At 39.6% G+C, this 16,541-nt stretch overlaps 1 protein-coding gene across 1 annotated transcript; it reads left to right on the top strand.

Moving 5' to 3' along the window:
• Window positions 1-3,155: 3,155 nt before the first annotated feature.
• On the top strand, window positions 3,156-12,293 carry etaa1 (ETAA1 activator of ATR kinase). Its single transcript, XM_038734668.1, has 6 exons — window positions 3,156-3,443; window positions 4,270-4,401; window positions 4,634-4,704; window positions 4,854-4,966; window positions 6,892-8,378; window positions 10,859-12,293. Exons 1-6 carry the CDS (start codon window positions 3,293-3,295, stop codon window positions 10,963-10,965), a joined length of 2,061 nt encoding a protein of 686 aa, XP_038590596.1. The 5' UTR covers window positions 3,156-3,292; the 3' UTR covers window positions 10,966-12,293.
• Window positions 12,294-16,541: the final 4,248 nt, after the last annotated feature.

Genomic DNA, 16,541 nt, shown 5'->3' with positions numbered 1-16,541 from the left:
TGTGCAGTGATTGGTCAGTGTGAAAGTAAACTTCTTTCTCAAACTCCCATTTTTCATTCTGTACACAATCTACTTCCTTCACTTTCTATGTGCACAACAAAGTGCAACACCATGTTGTCAAGATTAGAAAGACAGAGTTTGCACCAAACACTTTTACCTGGATGAACAGCTCCACATGCACATCTTTATAATATTCTCATTAAATGTAATTATGAGGAAATTATGTAAACATTTTTGCCAAAGGCAGACTTCAATTGCCTCCACCATCATCTGTTATAATCCATCTGTCACTTTTCATCTGTTTCTTCCAAAGAGCATGCGTCTAATTTTGAAGTGAACTTGTTTTCATCAGAGTGTTCACACTATGCTGTGTATATGCTGTCTGCCCAGCAGGATGGGACGCGCTAATCCTTCCTTTGGGGAAACGGTGGAGGGGGAGAGCTGCTGCTGACAGCTTCACAAACAACCCCTGCTGCTGCTGTCGTCTGCTGCACATGAAGCTGAAGTCTGAACACACTTGTGTCTAGTTGATGCCCAGTGTCTCTGAGACTCTAAATTAACTGGGATCTGCTACCGCTCTGCATCTCTGATGATTGTAATTGTGTAACGGATCTTTAAACCACAGCAACACAAGACCCTGTCCTCATCAGTTTAGTCCTGTTCTTGAATATATTCCAACTGCAGCACACAGCTGCTGCGTTAAGTCAAGTTCACGGGTGGAAGAATTGTTCAGATCATTTTACTAAAGTAAATATACCACAACTTAAAAGTTCTACAAGTAAACGTCCTGCATTGAAAATTATTCTTAAGTAAAAGTACGTGTAAGTATTGAACTGACTTCTTGAGATCAGGCAGAGAGAGAAAAGACTAGATTTTTTCTCAGTTGATAAAAAACATGATTAAACAACTTTTGTGATTTGTTTTTCAAATGAAAGAACTCCAGATTACTAACATGTTGCACATCCACTTCCTTACTGTCCACCTCTCTGCATAAAGGACGATTTATTTCCCTCATGTAAAAAGTGAGGTCTAGCCAATAGGGATGTATTTCTTCTGTCAGTAGTCAAGGTAAATTATTACTGTCAGGTTTCTGGCTACAGGTTTAACCTTTGTAAACAGGGAGCCAAGACATTTAAAAAAAAATAGGTATGGACTTCTGGGACCCAAAAATTATTCCTTTTATCTATTTTTTTATTTAGCTGGAGGAAGTTTTGGGACATCTATGACTTTATTTATTTCTGACAGATGAGCTAATAAATTCTGAAAATTCCCTACTTCACTGGTTTTCAGTGGGACTTAACTTTACACATCATAAGAATAACATTGGTTCTGGATTTTGTGGCAGCATGTATTACACAGAATAACAAGGGGCCCAGTGTGGAGCCAGGGGGAACACCACAGGCCAGAGGGGCCACAGAGGAGACATCGCCAATGAGTATTGAGAAAGTTCTGTTTGATAAATAGGATTTAAACCAGTCTGAAGCAGAGTCTCTGATGCCAACACATTTTTAAGGCGATAAAGACTTGGTGGTGTTGAGACAAGAGCCTGTTCTAGCCATCTATTTTCTAATATAACCTGGCTCTTACTCTTTACTCTTGTAACTCCTCATTTAAAGATACTTTTTTGAAATGTACAGAAAAGCATAAAACTTATACACCCGAATAAGTTCTCCAAACAATATACAGAGGTGTGGGTTGTCATGCAAAATCACCCATATGAGCATTTTGTGATCTGACAGCCCTAATGTTCCAAAATGTAAAGCCAGTGTGTTTACTCAAATTACCACAGTGCAAATTTGGGACCAGGAAGTGTTGTACCACAGATAAACTGGGGTGAACAGCTATTAACAGGGACCAGCAGCTGATGGGATGTCCTGATGATGAAACACAATCCAGACACCATAGCTGTGCACAATAGGTCATTAAACCATGAGATAATGTTTCACAACTCTAAAGTTACCACGTTCAAGTTCAAGATCAAGTAGGCTGTGTTTCTTGTCAATCCATGGTCCATGGTGCTAAAACCAAGATCACAACAATCAGCTTACAAGACAGGAAACCATACAACACAATACAGTAACTGCAGAAGATGAGTGAAAAGAGCAGATCTAATTTCCGTACGGCAAAGTGAACATAGTGTGGCAGGAGCATTATAAAGTGCATAGTGCCACCTGTGTCTGAATCTATACTTAAAATAGCATCAGAAGCAAAGGCATCACTTTGTGTTGAAACGTGGTGGGAAAATAAGGGCTCAGAGGGCTGTTTCACAAAAGCAGAATTTAGAAATCCAGGATACGAGATAAAGCGAGGCTTGACCTGGTGTGATCAGTGCATCCTGGCTTTATCAGTTTCACAAAGGCCAAACCAGGCTCAGAAGGTGCAACTATGTCAAGCCAGGTGTAAGTAATTTAGATAAATGCACATCAACAACTTTCTTCAAGAGACCACACGGTCGATTACAGATTCATTGATGCTGTTACTCACTGTGTGTAAAGAAGGATTACGATGAAAAAACGCACATAATATAAAAAAAAAGAAAGAAACACGGCCGACTTTATAAGTAAGTAACAAAGTATCACTGCTCCTAACTGAAACTGTCATAACTGAAATGTTACCATGAATGGTAACGCACAGCAGCTTGTTCTTTTAGCTTAAGTTACTTTTTTTGGACAATGCACATTTGTTCTTTCTATATTTACATTGCACTGCATGCTTTCTTATTGTGCAAATAAATATTCTCAAACGTTTTTTTTTGTTATTTAACATTTCTTGTTGCAAGCTATTTTTCAAAACCTTTTTAACCAATGCTTTCAAAAGTGGTGAGGACTTGTCCCCAGTAATTGACACCTATGGTCAGAAGTAATAATGGCAGTAATGTCAAACATTCACCATGATATTCCATCAGTATACTTTCAATTAATTTTTTCATATTCAAAATAAACCAAACATGTAGCCTAGCCTAGCAAACAGTTGCTGTTTTAACAACAAAATTCAACAATCAATATCTCTATATGCGCAAAAACAACAACAACAATAATAATAATAATAATAAATAATAATAATAATAATAAAATAAAACTCTGTATACGTAATATCCGGGCAGCGTGTTTGCTCTTGAACGCACCCTCGAAAGGAATCCTGGGAACGACAAGATGGCGGGACGTTCAAAAACTCCGCCGACTGGCCGAATTTACTATAAAATAAACTGTAAATAACAAAGCATAACGCAACCTTAACCGCAAAATATCCACCGGAACGTCGTAAACACGTCGTCGGATTATCGCCGGTAACCATGAACCGGGTTCGGATGAAGTTTGACTCTCCGTCCAGTCTGACAGGCTCCCCGAACACAACCAAACAGAACCGACTGAGGAGAAGTTCCAGGCAGACTCAGAGGACGCAGACAGCGGCGGAGGTCGACTCTCCAAAGAGCCAGCAGTCCGGTCAGTAACTGTATTTCAGTTCGTTTAGTGATATTGTAATATATTAAGGAAGTAATATGTTGCTGCTTCTCCTGTCTGCTGGGACGGGTGTAAGCCCTGACAGCGTCCCGCTCTGCTGGACGTTGGTAACACCAAACTACATTCACATTTCTTGCAGTTTTAGGTTTTTCAGGTGTGTCTAAGAAGATTCATCACGAAACATGACTATTTTACAAACCACAGTTTTTAGACTTTAATTCGACAAACAACAGAATCACCACATTGCAGAAGTTTAAAGTGGAATAAAGTTTAATGTAACTGGGACACAGGGCTCTGCTGTGTGTAGATAACTGCTTGGCAAACTATATTCAAATTCCACGCAATTTTGATTCTTCTTCTATATCCAAGACAGTACATCACAAAACATGACTACATATTTGTTTTTTTAAAAACCAGTTGTGAGACTTCACTTCGACATGATAACAAAACACAACTATACCAAACTATATTGAAATTTCTCGCAATTGTAGGTTTTTCTTATATATCCAGGAGAGTACGTCACAAAACATCCATCACTATGTGAAGTTTTTTGCAAACAGTAGTTTTCAGACTTTTTTTCAACATGCACCAAATTCACCACATTGCAGTAATTAACCTGGAATAATGTTTAATGTAACTGGGATAAATTGCTGTGCTGGATGTAGGTAACCGCACGCCAAACTACATTCTAATTTCTTGCAGTTTAATGTTTTTCCTGTATATCCAGAAGACTATATCACAAAACGTGACTATGTGATTTTTTTTTTTTTTTACAAAGCATAGTTGTTTGTGTTTCTTCACCCCCTAGTTTTTAAGACCCCGACCAGAATCCCGAGGTCCAGAGCAGGCACCGGTTTCAGCGGAGAGTCTCCACATAATGACTCCGACTTTCAGCAGGACATCATCTGGGACGCAACCTCTCCCTCACCCAACAGACTCGGTGAACTTCAGCCTTCTGAATGTTTAATGAAGTGCATCATTTCAGTTACCGCTTTGATCAATCGATTAGCTGATCAACAGAACCATTCTGATTGCTGCTTAATTGCTGAAGACCTTTAGGAACAAGAATGACAAATGTTTTATGTTTTCAGCTTCTTGAATTTTTGTTTTATGTAATTGTAACCTTTGGAGGTTGATTTTTTTATTTTTATTTTTATTTTTCTTCTCTTCAGGTAAAAGAGGCAAGAAACAGCCTGCTGGAGTTGTGGACATCTCAGAGATCGTCAGCAGGATCGCTCCAAAGGTCAGAAACACTGCTAGTGGGATATAATATCTAAACAAAGAACCAAAAATATTGGTTCTTGGACCTACTTTGTAGAGAGTTGTTAGTATTTTTCCCCCCAAATTTCGTATTTATGTTCTTGTTGTGTGTTGTCGCTTGTCTGTCTGAAGCATGGCAGGCCAAAGGTTGCAGAGCCGACGTTACAGCAGTGGATCGGAGACAGCGCCACCATTCCCTGCACGCCAGATGTTCAAGTTCCCAAACCCAAGAAGAAATCCCCGAGGTGGGTTCAGAAAAACCAACAAATGAAGCCCAAACCTGTTTTCTCTGGACGTCGCTCTGCTTTGATATTAGACGTTGATATAATTTTAGAAGTCTAGAGGCTCAATAGAATTTCAATGAGGTTGTGAAAACTAGCCTGTTACTGTAACTTGACACTGTGATTTCAGTGAGCGTGTTTACATGCCCACGAGTATCCTGGTATTTTCGTCGTATCCAGGTTGTGTTTTGCTGCATGTAAACGTCATATCCTGGTTGTCATCAACTCGAGTTATTTTGTAGATTTTAGTAAATTGTATCGTCGCTCTTGTTTTCTGTCACCAGTGATTAGACGACAAAGTTAAATCCCACAGAGCGGGAAAGTACTCCAGAGTTTGTTCTCAACTGTACGGAAGTGAGTGGCTGAGATGTTCAGGGGTCGTACTGCGTAACAAATGATGTGGTGTTAGGTCCAAGTAGCAGGTCCTGCAGAATTCCCAAGCATCCTGGAAAACCTGGAAACAGTTCACCAATTTTCCAGTCATGGTAAATGCATGGAAAATCTTATGTTGTCCTGGAAAATTATTTTAACATTATGTTGCGGCAACGTTGTGAACACACCCAGGAGTCACGTCACATGGTGGCACAGGTTGGATGGCGTTAATTGAAGTGACCGAAACTCTGAATAATAAGTTGCATTATCCTCCAAAGGTAAGTATTAGTCACTGCCGGCTGCTAACTGTGGAAGGCTGTTCTGTTGGTGTTCAGGCTGCAGTGGTGAAAATATATAATTTTTAAGAAAAGCACCTGCCAAGCATAGAACACAAAGGTCTTTCCAAAAAAATCAAATACAATGGGAATGCTATATTAAAAAATATAACGCCACTAAAACAAAACAAGACAAGAAATACAGTAAAAAAGAAAAAAGCAACAGTTAGAGATGGATTTTATAGAGAATTTATAGCCACATACTGCATGTCTTTAAAAGCACTTCTGCAGAGAAGAACATATTCGTGCTGTCTGTCATAGCAGATAGATCATCACTGAAAAGGTCCTGGAAAATCCTCTCTAGAAAAGAGTGGACTGACACACTTATGGACTGTAAAAAGCAGGAAGTTAGGAAGCGATATGCAGAATCCAAACACACGGGTCTTAATGAATCCACAGTTCTTGGAAATGAGAAACCTGTTCCCGATACCCAACCCTTGTAATGATCATGTATGCAGGTGCAATAAGATCATTGTGTGCATGTAAGCACATTCACTGTCACACATTGTTTACATGCACTTTAGTAACCCAGTTACAGCACATCCACGTATACAAGCAGCAGGTTAGTAGTCAGATTTCTCCTCCAACCAGACCTTATTTTGAAAGCATCGCTTCCCTTATATATGTATGTATGTATGTAGACACATCGCTCCGTGCTTTTATCCACTTTATCCACTCATTCAAGTTACCAGTACAAATTATGGCCGTGCCTTTACAGCTAAAAGAAATCAGTGTGGGAGCTTTGAGTTTCACACAGTTCCCTGTAGTCAGATGTCCCCTTCCTTTTTGTCTTTGTGTAACCTCGCCGTTTATGTAATTTGTGCACAAACCTGTATTTAGGAAAAAAATATTGCTTACATTTTACAAACATTTTCACAGGTTTACAAAGTGAGTCACAGGGTTTAAAATTGTTTCTAAAAAGCATTAAGCTCAAAATCTTATCGAGCCAGTTTATGTTTAAACTGTCCAGTTTGGTGAAGAAGTATTTAGGGCTGAACGGGCTAATTGCGTTTTTTTTTTTTTTTTAACCAAATGCGAAAAATGAAGTTAATCCCATAAAGTCTGACTTGTTTACTGTCAGTTTACACTAAAATTACATTTTCAAACCTTAAGCACGTTTGAAACGATGATGTTTGTGGAATATCTCCGTGTTCTAACACTAAGCTGATTGTTTTGTCTCAGGCCAAACGGAGTGGACGACCTGCTGAAGCTCGCCAAACAGTTTGACTTCAACATGTTTCATAAGGACGAAGAAGAAGAAGTAGTAGTTCAGGACCCACACCAGCAGAGCCTGGAGCTCCTGTCGGAGGACATCTTGGATTTAGAGAACCGTGATCCAAACTTTTCACCTCCACATCCTGGAACCTGCCAGCCAGCTGTGACGGCAGCGGCTGGGACAGATGAGCAGGTCCACCTGCATCAACACATGGAGGACGATTTGGATTTCCTTTTTGATGGACCGACCCAACATGTGAGTGGAGACTTAAGTCAGGTGTCGTCAGCTCAGCAGTCACAAGAAAAACCTGCTTTCAAAGAGGCTTCTGGGAAACCGTCTGCTTCCTCACGCAATCCCACGTCTGGTGTTTCCACGACAAACATTAAAGGAGCTTCAGGAAACGACGAGTTTGAGGACGACTGGGAGAACGATGACTTGCTAAATGACTCTTTAGTGTTGGAGATGACCCAAAACCCACAGAACTTCACCGCTCCAAAGCACTGTTCAACCCAGAAACCATCTGGTCCAGTAAACGCTCCTGCCCGTGGCGCTGCTGGACACGACCAATCAGCTGTCTCTAAAGTGGAAAAGGACAATGTGAGACAAAGAACGACTTTCAGACTGGAGCCTAATCCTAATTTCTCCGTCACAAGAATCCAGACAGACGCGTGGACAAACTGGAAGGTGGATTACAGCTTGAAAGCAGCAAAAGAAGACACCCAGCAGAGCCGGTGTGAGCGTTCTTTAGTTGTGGCGGGATCTCAGCGGACCAGGCAAACATCAAACACAGAAAAGTCAGATCCACAGAAACCAGAATTTCAACAAAGGACCTCTGTTGGAAGTTTCAAATACAATACGACTGACACAAGAACAACTCAGAGCTTTCCACAAAAACCTGAAGCAGGTTCATCCCACAGCGAGGCGCCCGCCGTCTCCGACATCCTGGATGAGGACCTGGACGCTTTCTTCTTGGCCGACCCGGTTTGGGACGACCCAGCTGATGACGACCTGCTGTGTGAAATATGTGAAGACGTGGAGAACCAGATCCAGAGCGTGGTTTCCGCTAAACAGACTCTTCCTGTGTCCAACCAGAGAGCAGCTCTGCAGCCATCCAGCAGACCCGGCGGGGACAACAGGACCCAACAGCAGCCAGCCAATCGGCAGCCTTTCCCCCAAAAACAAACACTGGCGACTCTTCCTTGTGCTCCAGGTAGACCAGTGGGCGCTAAGTTGCCTGCTGGTTTTGTCTCCAACGTTGCTGCAGGTGCACAATCGAACACAGTGACAAATTCTTACAGGTTCACACAAGCAAAAAACACTCCAGGATCCACAAACAGTCCAGGGTGTCTGCAGGGGAGCAGCAGAGTCCAGCTGGCAACGCAGGGGAACCTCCGCAAAGACCAGTTCACCTTCAAGAAGCCAGGCAACCCGGTTTCTGCAATGACCAGCAAAGGTAAAATTGAAGTCAGACTGAAGTTACAGGTTCAGGTACAAACAGTATGTACCCACATCGCTGCCGGCCCGTCTGGAACCGCGAGATTATTGAATCAGTTAGCGATAATGTGGTTTTTTGTTTGTTTTTTCCCCCCACAAAAAAATTATCTAACTGGACCAGTGCTTGCTAAGTTGCCACTGTTTTCTGCATGAATCCAGTTCAAAACCACTTTCTTTCACGTTTATTTGACTTTGAGCCAAAGATAAATAAAAATCAGCCTACAGCCGATCTATTATTGAGACTTACTACCTCGTGACTGAGCGTTTCTATTTTAATCCGCGCAGCTTTTCTAGCATTTACTGTACTGGTTTAGCAGCCCAAGAAACTCACAGACCAATGGCATGTATTCCAATCGTCTCATGGGACGCTGCTCAGCCAATCAAATCTGTGCATTCAGATAAACATTGTGAATCAAGTCCGCGAGCGATACACAGGGAGAAGACAAAGGAGAAAAGGTGATTTCACATGGCTTTTACAGATTCTTACATTTACATTCTTCCCACTGGAAGTTCAAAACCAGAATATGTCATTTGATCCAAGACTATCATGATAATTAAAAGTGGCAATGTGGAGCACCATTTCGAGACAAAGCATAAATCTTTTGAGCAAACGTACCCGTTTTACGTTTTTTTTCCTATACTGTCTCTTCATGTAGGCCTTCATTTCAGCCTGTCTGAAAGAAGAAGAAATACTTTATTTATTAAACAAGCTGTAGATGCTCCCGTCTCTTTAAGGTCCCCCCTCTCTAAGCCCACTGTCTTCTGATTGGCCAAGACCTGAAGCATTCTACCAGGCCGTTGTTGTTGCTGGGCAGAACGGGCAGACTGAGCGTTGCTGTGCTGTTAGTGTGGGAGCACATGACCATATATGGAACACCGGCTCCATAATAAGTAGAACGGAGTTGTTGGTAGAAAAAGCAGTTGAAAACAGAGCGTTCAGAACAGGAGGAAATCTGAGGTTTTTGCTCACAGAGATTTCTTTTAAATGCTTTAACCTAATTTTTTTAAGCTTTGGCCACGTTTAACCTGAACATCCAACATTATAACATTATAGATAAGTCATAAACTTTGGAAAAGCATAATGGGTTTAAAATAGGTTGAGACTGCACTTCAATCACATCAATTTAGAATTTATTATTAGAGTTATTATTTTTTATTCCTCCAGTTTGATGTGAAAACTGACTAAATACTGTTGAAATATTTTGATTTGACAAGTTGTTGACTAAAAACATACGAACTATACGTTATGGTACTGAATGATAACACAAGTTAGTCATTATGGTGTTCCGGACCTTTGCTTTGGGAAATATTCTCTAACTTTGAATTTTAATTGAATACCCCTTGATTAAAGTTACCTGAACTGTTTTCTAATATGAAACCCACACAACATGTTAAAGTAACCACATAGATTAAATTTGAGGGGGAAAAAACTTCCAAAATGTCACAAACTTCCTGGCTAGTCGGTTGTGAGGAAAAAATCAGTTTCTTACGTTTCTCATATTCTGTATTTCTCAAATGTCAAGGATTGATTGTGCAGTCATGTTGGTAACGATGTAGATGCAATGAAAAGGCAGAACTTAACAGAAACGAAAAGACTTTGGTGACTCACCACCTTTCCAAAACTCCCTAGCGCTGAAATCGTTCACCAGCAGCTCCCTGACCAGGCTGCCTGCAGATGTGTCCGCAGACACTTCCTGTTTATCGGCTGCGTAAGCGCAGGGTACAGCAGATTATTATGCAGATTGCCTCAAAATGCCAGATACTGGCCCATCAATATTAATGACTTAATGTTTAGCTTTGCAAGACAAAGGGTGTATTTATTATGTAAATACTACCCAGTCATCTGCAGATGAACGTTAGCGGAGCTCAACACGCACTTAAACCAACTCTGGTGTGGAAAAGAAAGTAACTTGCTCCACAGTCTGCAGCTGTACAGCGTGTTCTGTAACAATGTGCTAATGCTGCAGCAGAGAGGCTGTTCTCCGCTGTTTACTCCGCAACTGCGTGTTTAAAATAACGTATGTGAGAATGACGGAAGAAGAAGCGGCGGCGAGCTGGTTAGAGGAAGAGCTGCAGGTTTTACTTCAATATCAAACCTCCAGTGTGTCATAAAGGTAAACAGCTCACTGATCACAGCTGTTCTCGTCACGTACAGATGTTCCAGCACTGATTACATCAGGGTTACAAGTCATTGATCACCAGATAAGTTTAAGGGATCAGTGCCTTTTCAAATAACTTACTTTTCCATTTGTCCACCTGTCGCATACTTTAGTTTTTATCTGCTTAAGTCAAAGTTAAACTTTTTATATACATATTTTTGATTTTGTTTAATTGTCTTTATGATATCTCAGCCCTCAGATGTTTTATGTCATAGTTTTTGGTTATTAAATTGCCTCTTTTTCCCTTTATGCATCTGTATCCTGTGTGTTTTCTCTGCAGTTCCGGGAAAATGTTCAGCAGCAGAGATCGAGCTGAAGAAGCAGCAGGCGATGGAGAAACGACGACAGCGACTGCAGGCCGCCCAAAACCTCCGAGCTCCGACCTGACGGAGACAAAGAAGTATTTGGAAACAACGAACCTGAAGAGCTGAACAGTGTCTCTGCTCACCTGCCTGAAGATAAACCAGACACAACATGCTGAGCTTGCGTCGCTGAATCAGTTTGATAAGCAACGAGAGCTGGCCAACATTTCTTGTACAAATATATTCTTGTAAAAATGAATCTGTACATTTACTGTAATTTAATGTTTGTTTCTATCACATTTCTTTTTTCAAGTTTTTATTTTTTAAATCAACCCCTGTTTTTGTGTGTTTTTAAAAGAATAGTTCAACATTTATTTGCTTTCTTTCAAAGAGAGATATTATAAGTGTTACTTGTTAGCCTTGCTTAGCATAAAGACTGGAAGCAGAGGGGAACAGCTAGCTTCGCTCAGCATAAAGTCCAAAAACACACCTATCAGCACCTCTAAAGCTCGCAGAGTACCACGTTGTATCTTGTTTAATATAAAACACAAAAAGAAAAGAACCAAACAATCGTGTATCCACATGCCCAGTACTCTTGTGCAGCATCTCCAGATGTAGCGCAGGTTTTTCAGACTGGCAAATCCGACGCCCTCACTATGACCATGAGACTTCAGGAAGCTGCCTTTCAGCTGGAACTAGTTCCAGCAGGTAGCGCCGCCTTACACGGCGTGTTACCTGGTCAGCTTCAGAGGTGTTGGTAGGTGTATTTTTAACCTTTGCACAGAGCCAGGCTGGCTGCAAAGAAAGCAAATCAATTTATCTCCCAAAATGTTTCATTCCATTCACCATTCCTTTAATTCCAGATTCTACTACGTCGGGAAAGTAAATTCACTGCACGTCAGTTTGAGAAAAAAAATTACTGTGAGCAGAATCGTGATTATAGGATTGAGGACTCGTTCAATATTTCTGATTTAATAAACTCCAAACAGAAGTCGCCCGTCATGTTTCCAGCTCACTGTTTGTGCCATTTAACTTTATTTTACTTTTAAATGCAAAGTTGTCACTTTGTTTTTCAAGAAGTTTGACCCAATAAATAATTTGCCTGTAAAAAAAATTTGATTTGGGAATTTGGTTTCCATTGTCTCATCTGACAAACAAAACAGTTTCATTAGAGAGATCTTCTGTGCTAAGCTAGGCTAACAACATACTGGACAGCTAACAAAAGGATTTTTCCTGTTTCTTTAATATATTCTGACTCTGTGTTCCTGATAGTTAATTTCTCATTTAGTTTTTCATCATGAACACGAGGAGACACTTTTCTAACCCGACTGTCTGTTTTCTCTTTATTCACTTTATTTTCTGCAAAGCACTTTAACAGATTTCAAACTGTTTTACCAATAAAAGTTTTAATCTTTGACATATTCAGCGGTTGTTTCCTTGTTGTTGTTATTCCGGTCGCACCATCCCTCCTTTTTTTTTTATTCTAAAACACCTGATGTGACGGATATTTAAACACAAAGTGGCTTCATTTAAAAATCTTTTTTAATGGTTTGAAGACTTCATTTGTGGGAAAAGGAGCAGACTGTGCCGACACATTCTCAGTACAGGGCTCCTTGGTCAATAATAAATATGCAACGTCCCGTTACACTTTCAAAATAACTTCTAAAAGCTCATGGTTTTATATTAAATTAAGTACTTTGGTTAAGGAGAGGGTTCAACGACAACGCTAGAGAGCCCTCCAGTGTGCTCAAAAGTAACGTCAAGGGGTCTTGACCAAGTGTCGGACTCCACAGTAATTTTGATTAAACTTTCCATATTAGTTAAAACATTGTTAAACTTTAACAAGAATAATTTGGTCTAAATTCAAACAGACTTGAAAACACAAGATGTGGCCCCATGTACAAAATAAGTATAAATTTGTACCAAAGTGAAATGTGTCACTAATAAAATACACTGAATTATGTAGCACACGTTCCTGTGATACTTTCTGGATCCCCACAGAGCAGCTTATCCATGATTTTATCTTTTTATCTATTGTATTTACAGGACAGTTTCCTTTTCTTTGAGGAAGATGTTTTATTTCAATGTTGACAAACCCATTATGACCTTACAGTGTTTCCTCTAGGATTTTATTTCAGCAGCGGGGGGGATTTTATATTTTCCAATGAAAAATATGTAATTTCACATCATCTTGGGCCATTATTTTCACCATATCTCTGAACAAAATAGTTGGAAAAGCTAGAGCAGATAATAAATAACCAACACCCAAAGATCAGTCTACTGGAGGAACTACAACCATCAGATCTGCGGAAAGTAATTTGGTTGGTTCTGTTGCTCCACAGTGATTTTACAGTTTTGGGCATCACCCCTAAAACCCTGTTAATATGACCTCAGAATCATTCTAGATACGACTGTTCATGTGGCCTTTTGTGTCTTCATTTTACAGCTTCTGACATTTATCCGTAGACATTAATATAAAAAATAGGCAGCATGAGAAACCTCCTCCCTTCTGAGGTGCATTTTATTTGCATCACACAAGAGCCATCCAAATCCAAAAAGAAACGTCTCCTCGTTAGCTTAAAAGGACTAGTTTGCATCACTAATTAGCTTCACTAACCTCAGCTCCTCCAGTCACCTCCGTCCTACCTTTTCCAAAACCACTTTTTCAGACTGAAAACTGAAAACTAGTGAGCAAGACAGTAACAAGGGATAACTGGTTTGATTTTAAACTATGACTCCCATGCTTCTCACAGTGAATTTCAGAAAACGCTCCTGAACTGCCAGAAAACAGCTGGATTGTAGTCCAGCCTTTAATGCATCACTTTGGAACACATCATGCTCGTCTAGCGGTCTGGCACACCATCAAAAAACACTGGTGGAGAAACACACTGAGCTGCAGCACACACAGTGCTGCTCTGCTTCTGATTGGCTAGTAGACCTTGACTAGGTACTACGCATGTGCAACTCCCAACAAAGATATAATAGAAGTGAGATGCTTCACTCTGTGTTCAACACACCAAAAAGGAGCTGCAGCAATGTGCAGTACGACAAAAATATGGTGTCTTTTGAATTCAAACCACGTAAACCTGTTCTGGTACAACCTCTAAATAAGATTATGAACCTGAAAATTAGCATAATATGACCTCTTAAATATGTGTTTTCACTCCCCTACTCGTCACACATGGACTCATGGTCAAGAGCCATCGGTGTCAGTTTATAATGCACTGGGGATCACTATAGTGTCATAGTTCAACGCACTGGGGGAAGCTGTAGTGTCAGTTTTTGACGGTAAAGGCAGGCATATGATATTTAACAGAAAAGACTGAGTAAGGAGGTGTATGGTGGGCCAGAACCTGGACTTTGAACCAGGAGAGCGGGGTTCGTGTCAACATTAAATGTTTTTATTTAAGTTACGCAAGTGTTAACTGAAGTACGTAGTTATTTTAACCAAGTAGTTTTGTTGCCTAAACCTAACCAAATTCTAACATTTTGCGACTTTAATAACGTGCCATTTCAAAATGGCAATGTTTCGAAACACTAGCATTTTATTTTGAAAGTTTAACTAGAAGTTGCATACTTGTTGTTGCTAAGCGTTGCTAACTTAAAAATGACAACTCAGCAACGCCTAAACGTCTAAAAACAACGCAAAAAGGCCTTGACTAAGCGTCAATATGTGACAAGTCGGAGTGAGAAGGTGTTGGCTTTTCAATGAAAATGAGAATATATATGCATAAATAATCATTCCATCCAAAATCGTGATTCATATCGCAACTGCAATATCAGTCAAAATAATCACACTTAGATATTTTGTAGAAGCATAAAGCAACATACAGTGAAATAGAAATACTTTAAGTTAAAATAGTGCCTAAATGCAGTAGTGGAAATGAAAGGTGCACACACAGCGAAGATTCATTTTAGAAGATAAAGACAAACTTCACAGCGTCAGTTGAAGATCAGCCGCTGGGGTTCACCTGGGTCACTTGGACTCGTCAAGTCTCCTCATTAACAGTCTGGCAGCTGTCTGATGGAGCAGATATCGTCCCGGCAGGTAAACCGAGCCTCGTTATCAGCAGACAGGTGTGTAACTGTAGTCCAGTAAATCACACAGACTCACAGATGTAACCTGCCTCGGGTTTAATCACGCTGCTTTTGTCCCAAACGCACTCCAGGATTCACTTTACGCCGCTTGTCAAGGAAATTTCTCTTCGCCAGGTTTGTCTTTGCCAAGTAGACGTAGTTTTTTTTTAGTAGCTGAATGCCGGAGCAGTGTGAGTTAACAGTGTGTGCTGGGAGAAAGGTGTCTTGTTAATTGGTGTAAACACTCATTTGAGCAGATTTTTGGAAGAAGAATTGATCTAATTGGCTGAATTAAACCTGCTGTGTCGCTGCTGCTTACTGATCCTGGTGGTTTTTACTGTGCAGGAAGTTCTGTTTCCACATTAAAAGAAAGACTGAGGAGCAAAACAGCTCATTCGAAAAGAAAATACACAATTTGATGGAGAAAAAATTACCTTCATACTTCAAACATTAAATGTACTATCAACTATTACTAGTAAAATTAAATGTAATAAAATAAATAACCTGCAGAATGCAGGTTTTATTATATTAACCAAGATTTCAGTCAATAGTTTTTTTTTTCACAATTCTCTAACAACAAAAATGAAAAATGAGAAAAATGCAGTTAAGTTACCATCCATTTTATCAAAACTGATAAAGGTTACGTGTTATAAATCTAAGATTAAACTTTTTTATTTTATTTTATATATTTGACCAGTTTTATAATCTTAAACATTGAACATTTGTTAATAAAATATTTCTAATTTGGACTTGCCTGGTTATTTCACTATTACACACAGATTATTGTTGTGTAACAAGCTGATTATTCAGGATTATATAATTAATAAGATTCCAGACCAACAAAATAAAAATGTTTAGTGACCGTTTGTGCAATACATTCTCACTCCCAACTCCTCACATATGGACGTATGGTCTAACCTGTCAGGCGTCGTTTTTTGACGTTTCTACTGAAATATTTCATTTCATATCATGGACAAACCTGGCACATTACAGATATTGTTGTTAATTGTTAATCTTTGCTGTATATTTTTATATTGTCAATTTATATATTTATGTACACAATATTCTCTTCCGTTGCAATTCTGCACAACACAAACCCAGAATAATGCACATCTAAATATCTGCACCGTTGTTCTTAAATAGTTGTATTATTTTTCTCTATTCTTTTTATTATTCTTATATAACTTGCATTGTCTATTCCATATTTAGATATTTCTACTTTATGTCAACTGTATGTCTACATGTAGCCAAAGCAAATTCCTTGTATGTGTAAAACACCACTTGGCAATAAAGCTCCTTCTGATTCTGATTCTACTGATTCTGATTTAGGGCTCCATGGTCAAGTTAGCAATAAAAAATAGCAACATCCGGTTAGACTTTAAAAATAAAAGCACTTGTTAACGTTGTGAAGCGTCGCAATTTGGTTAGGTCTAGGAAAACATCACAGTTTCGGGTGAAATAACTTCATTATGCACATCAGTTAACTTCCATAAGTTAAGTAACCCTTCTTACGTAACCTAAGCAACTTAAATGAATAACGATAAATGAAACATCTGGGCTCCACTTAAATAGACAACATAGCAC

The sequence above is a fragment of the Micropterus salmoides genome, unplaced genomic scaffold, assembly GCF_014851395.1.
Source record: "Micropterus salmoides isolate LMB-PRFRI ecotype aquatic unplaced genomic scaffold, ASM1485139v1 Ms_hic_scaffold_1, whole genome shotgun sequence".
Classification (NCBI taxonomy): Eukaryota; Metazoa; Chordata; class Actinopteri; order Centrarchiformes; family Centrarchidae; genus Micropterus; species Micropterus salmoides.
Note: the sequence above shows the minus strand (reverse complement) of the source record. Positions and strands in the feature narration are given on the sequence as shown.

What these genes read in the sequence shown, in the direction of transcription:
- etaa1 (XM_038734668.1), top strand. Translation starts at nt 3,293, where the DNA reads ATGAACCGGGTTCGGATGAAGTTTGACTCTCCGTCCAGTCTGACAGGC. An exon ending in TCCAAAGAGCCAGCAGTCCG is followed by an intron (nt 3,444 to 4,269) that starts GTCAGTAACTGT and finishes TTCACCCCCTAG; the next exon opens with TTTTTAAGACCCCGACCAGA. An exon ending in TTCTGCAATGACCAGCAAAG is followed by an intron (nt 8,379 to 10,858) that starts GTAAAATTGAAG and finishes TTTTCTCTGCAG; the next exon opens with TTCCGGGAAAATGTTCAGCA.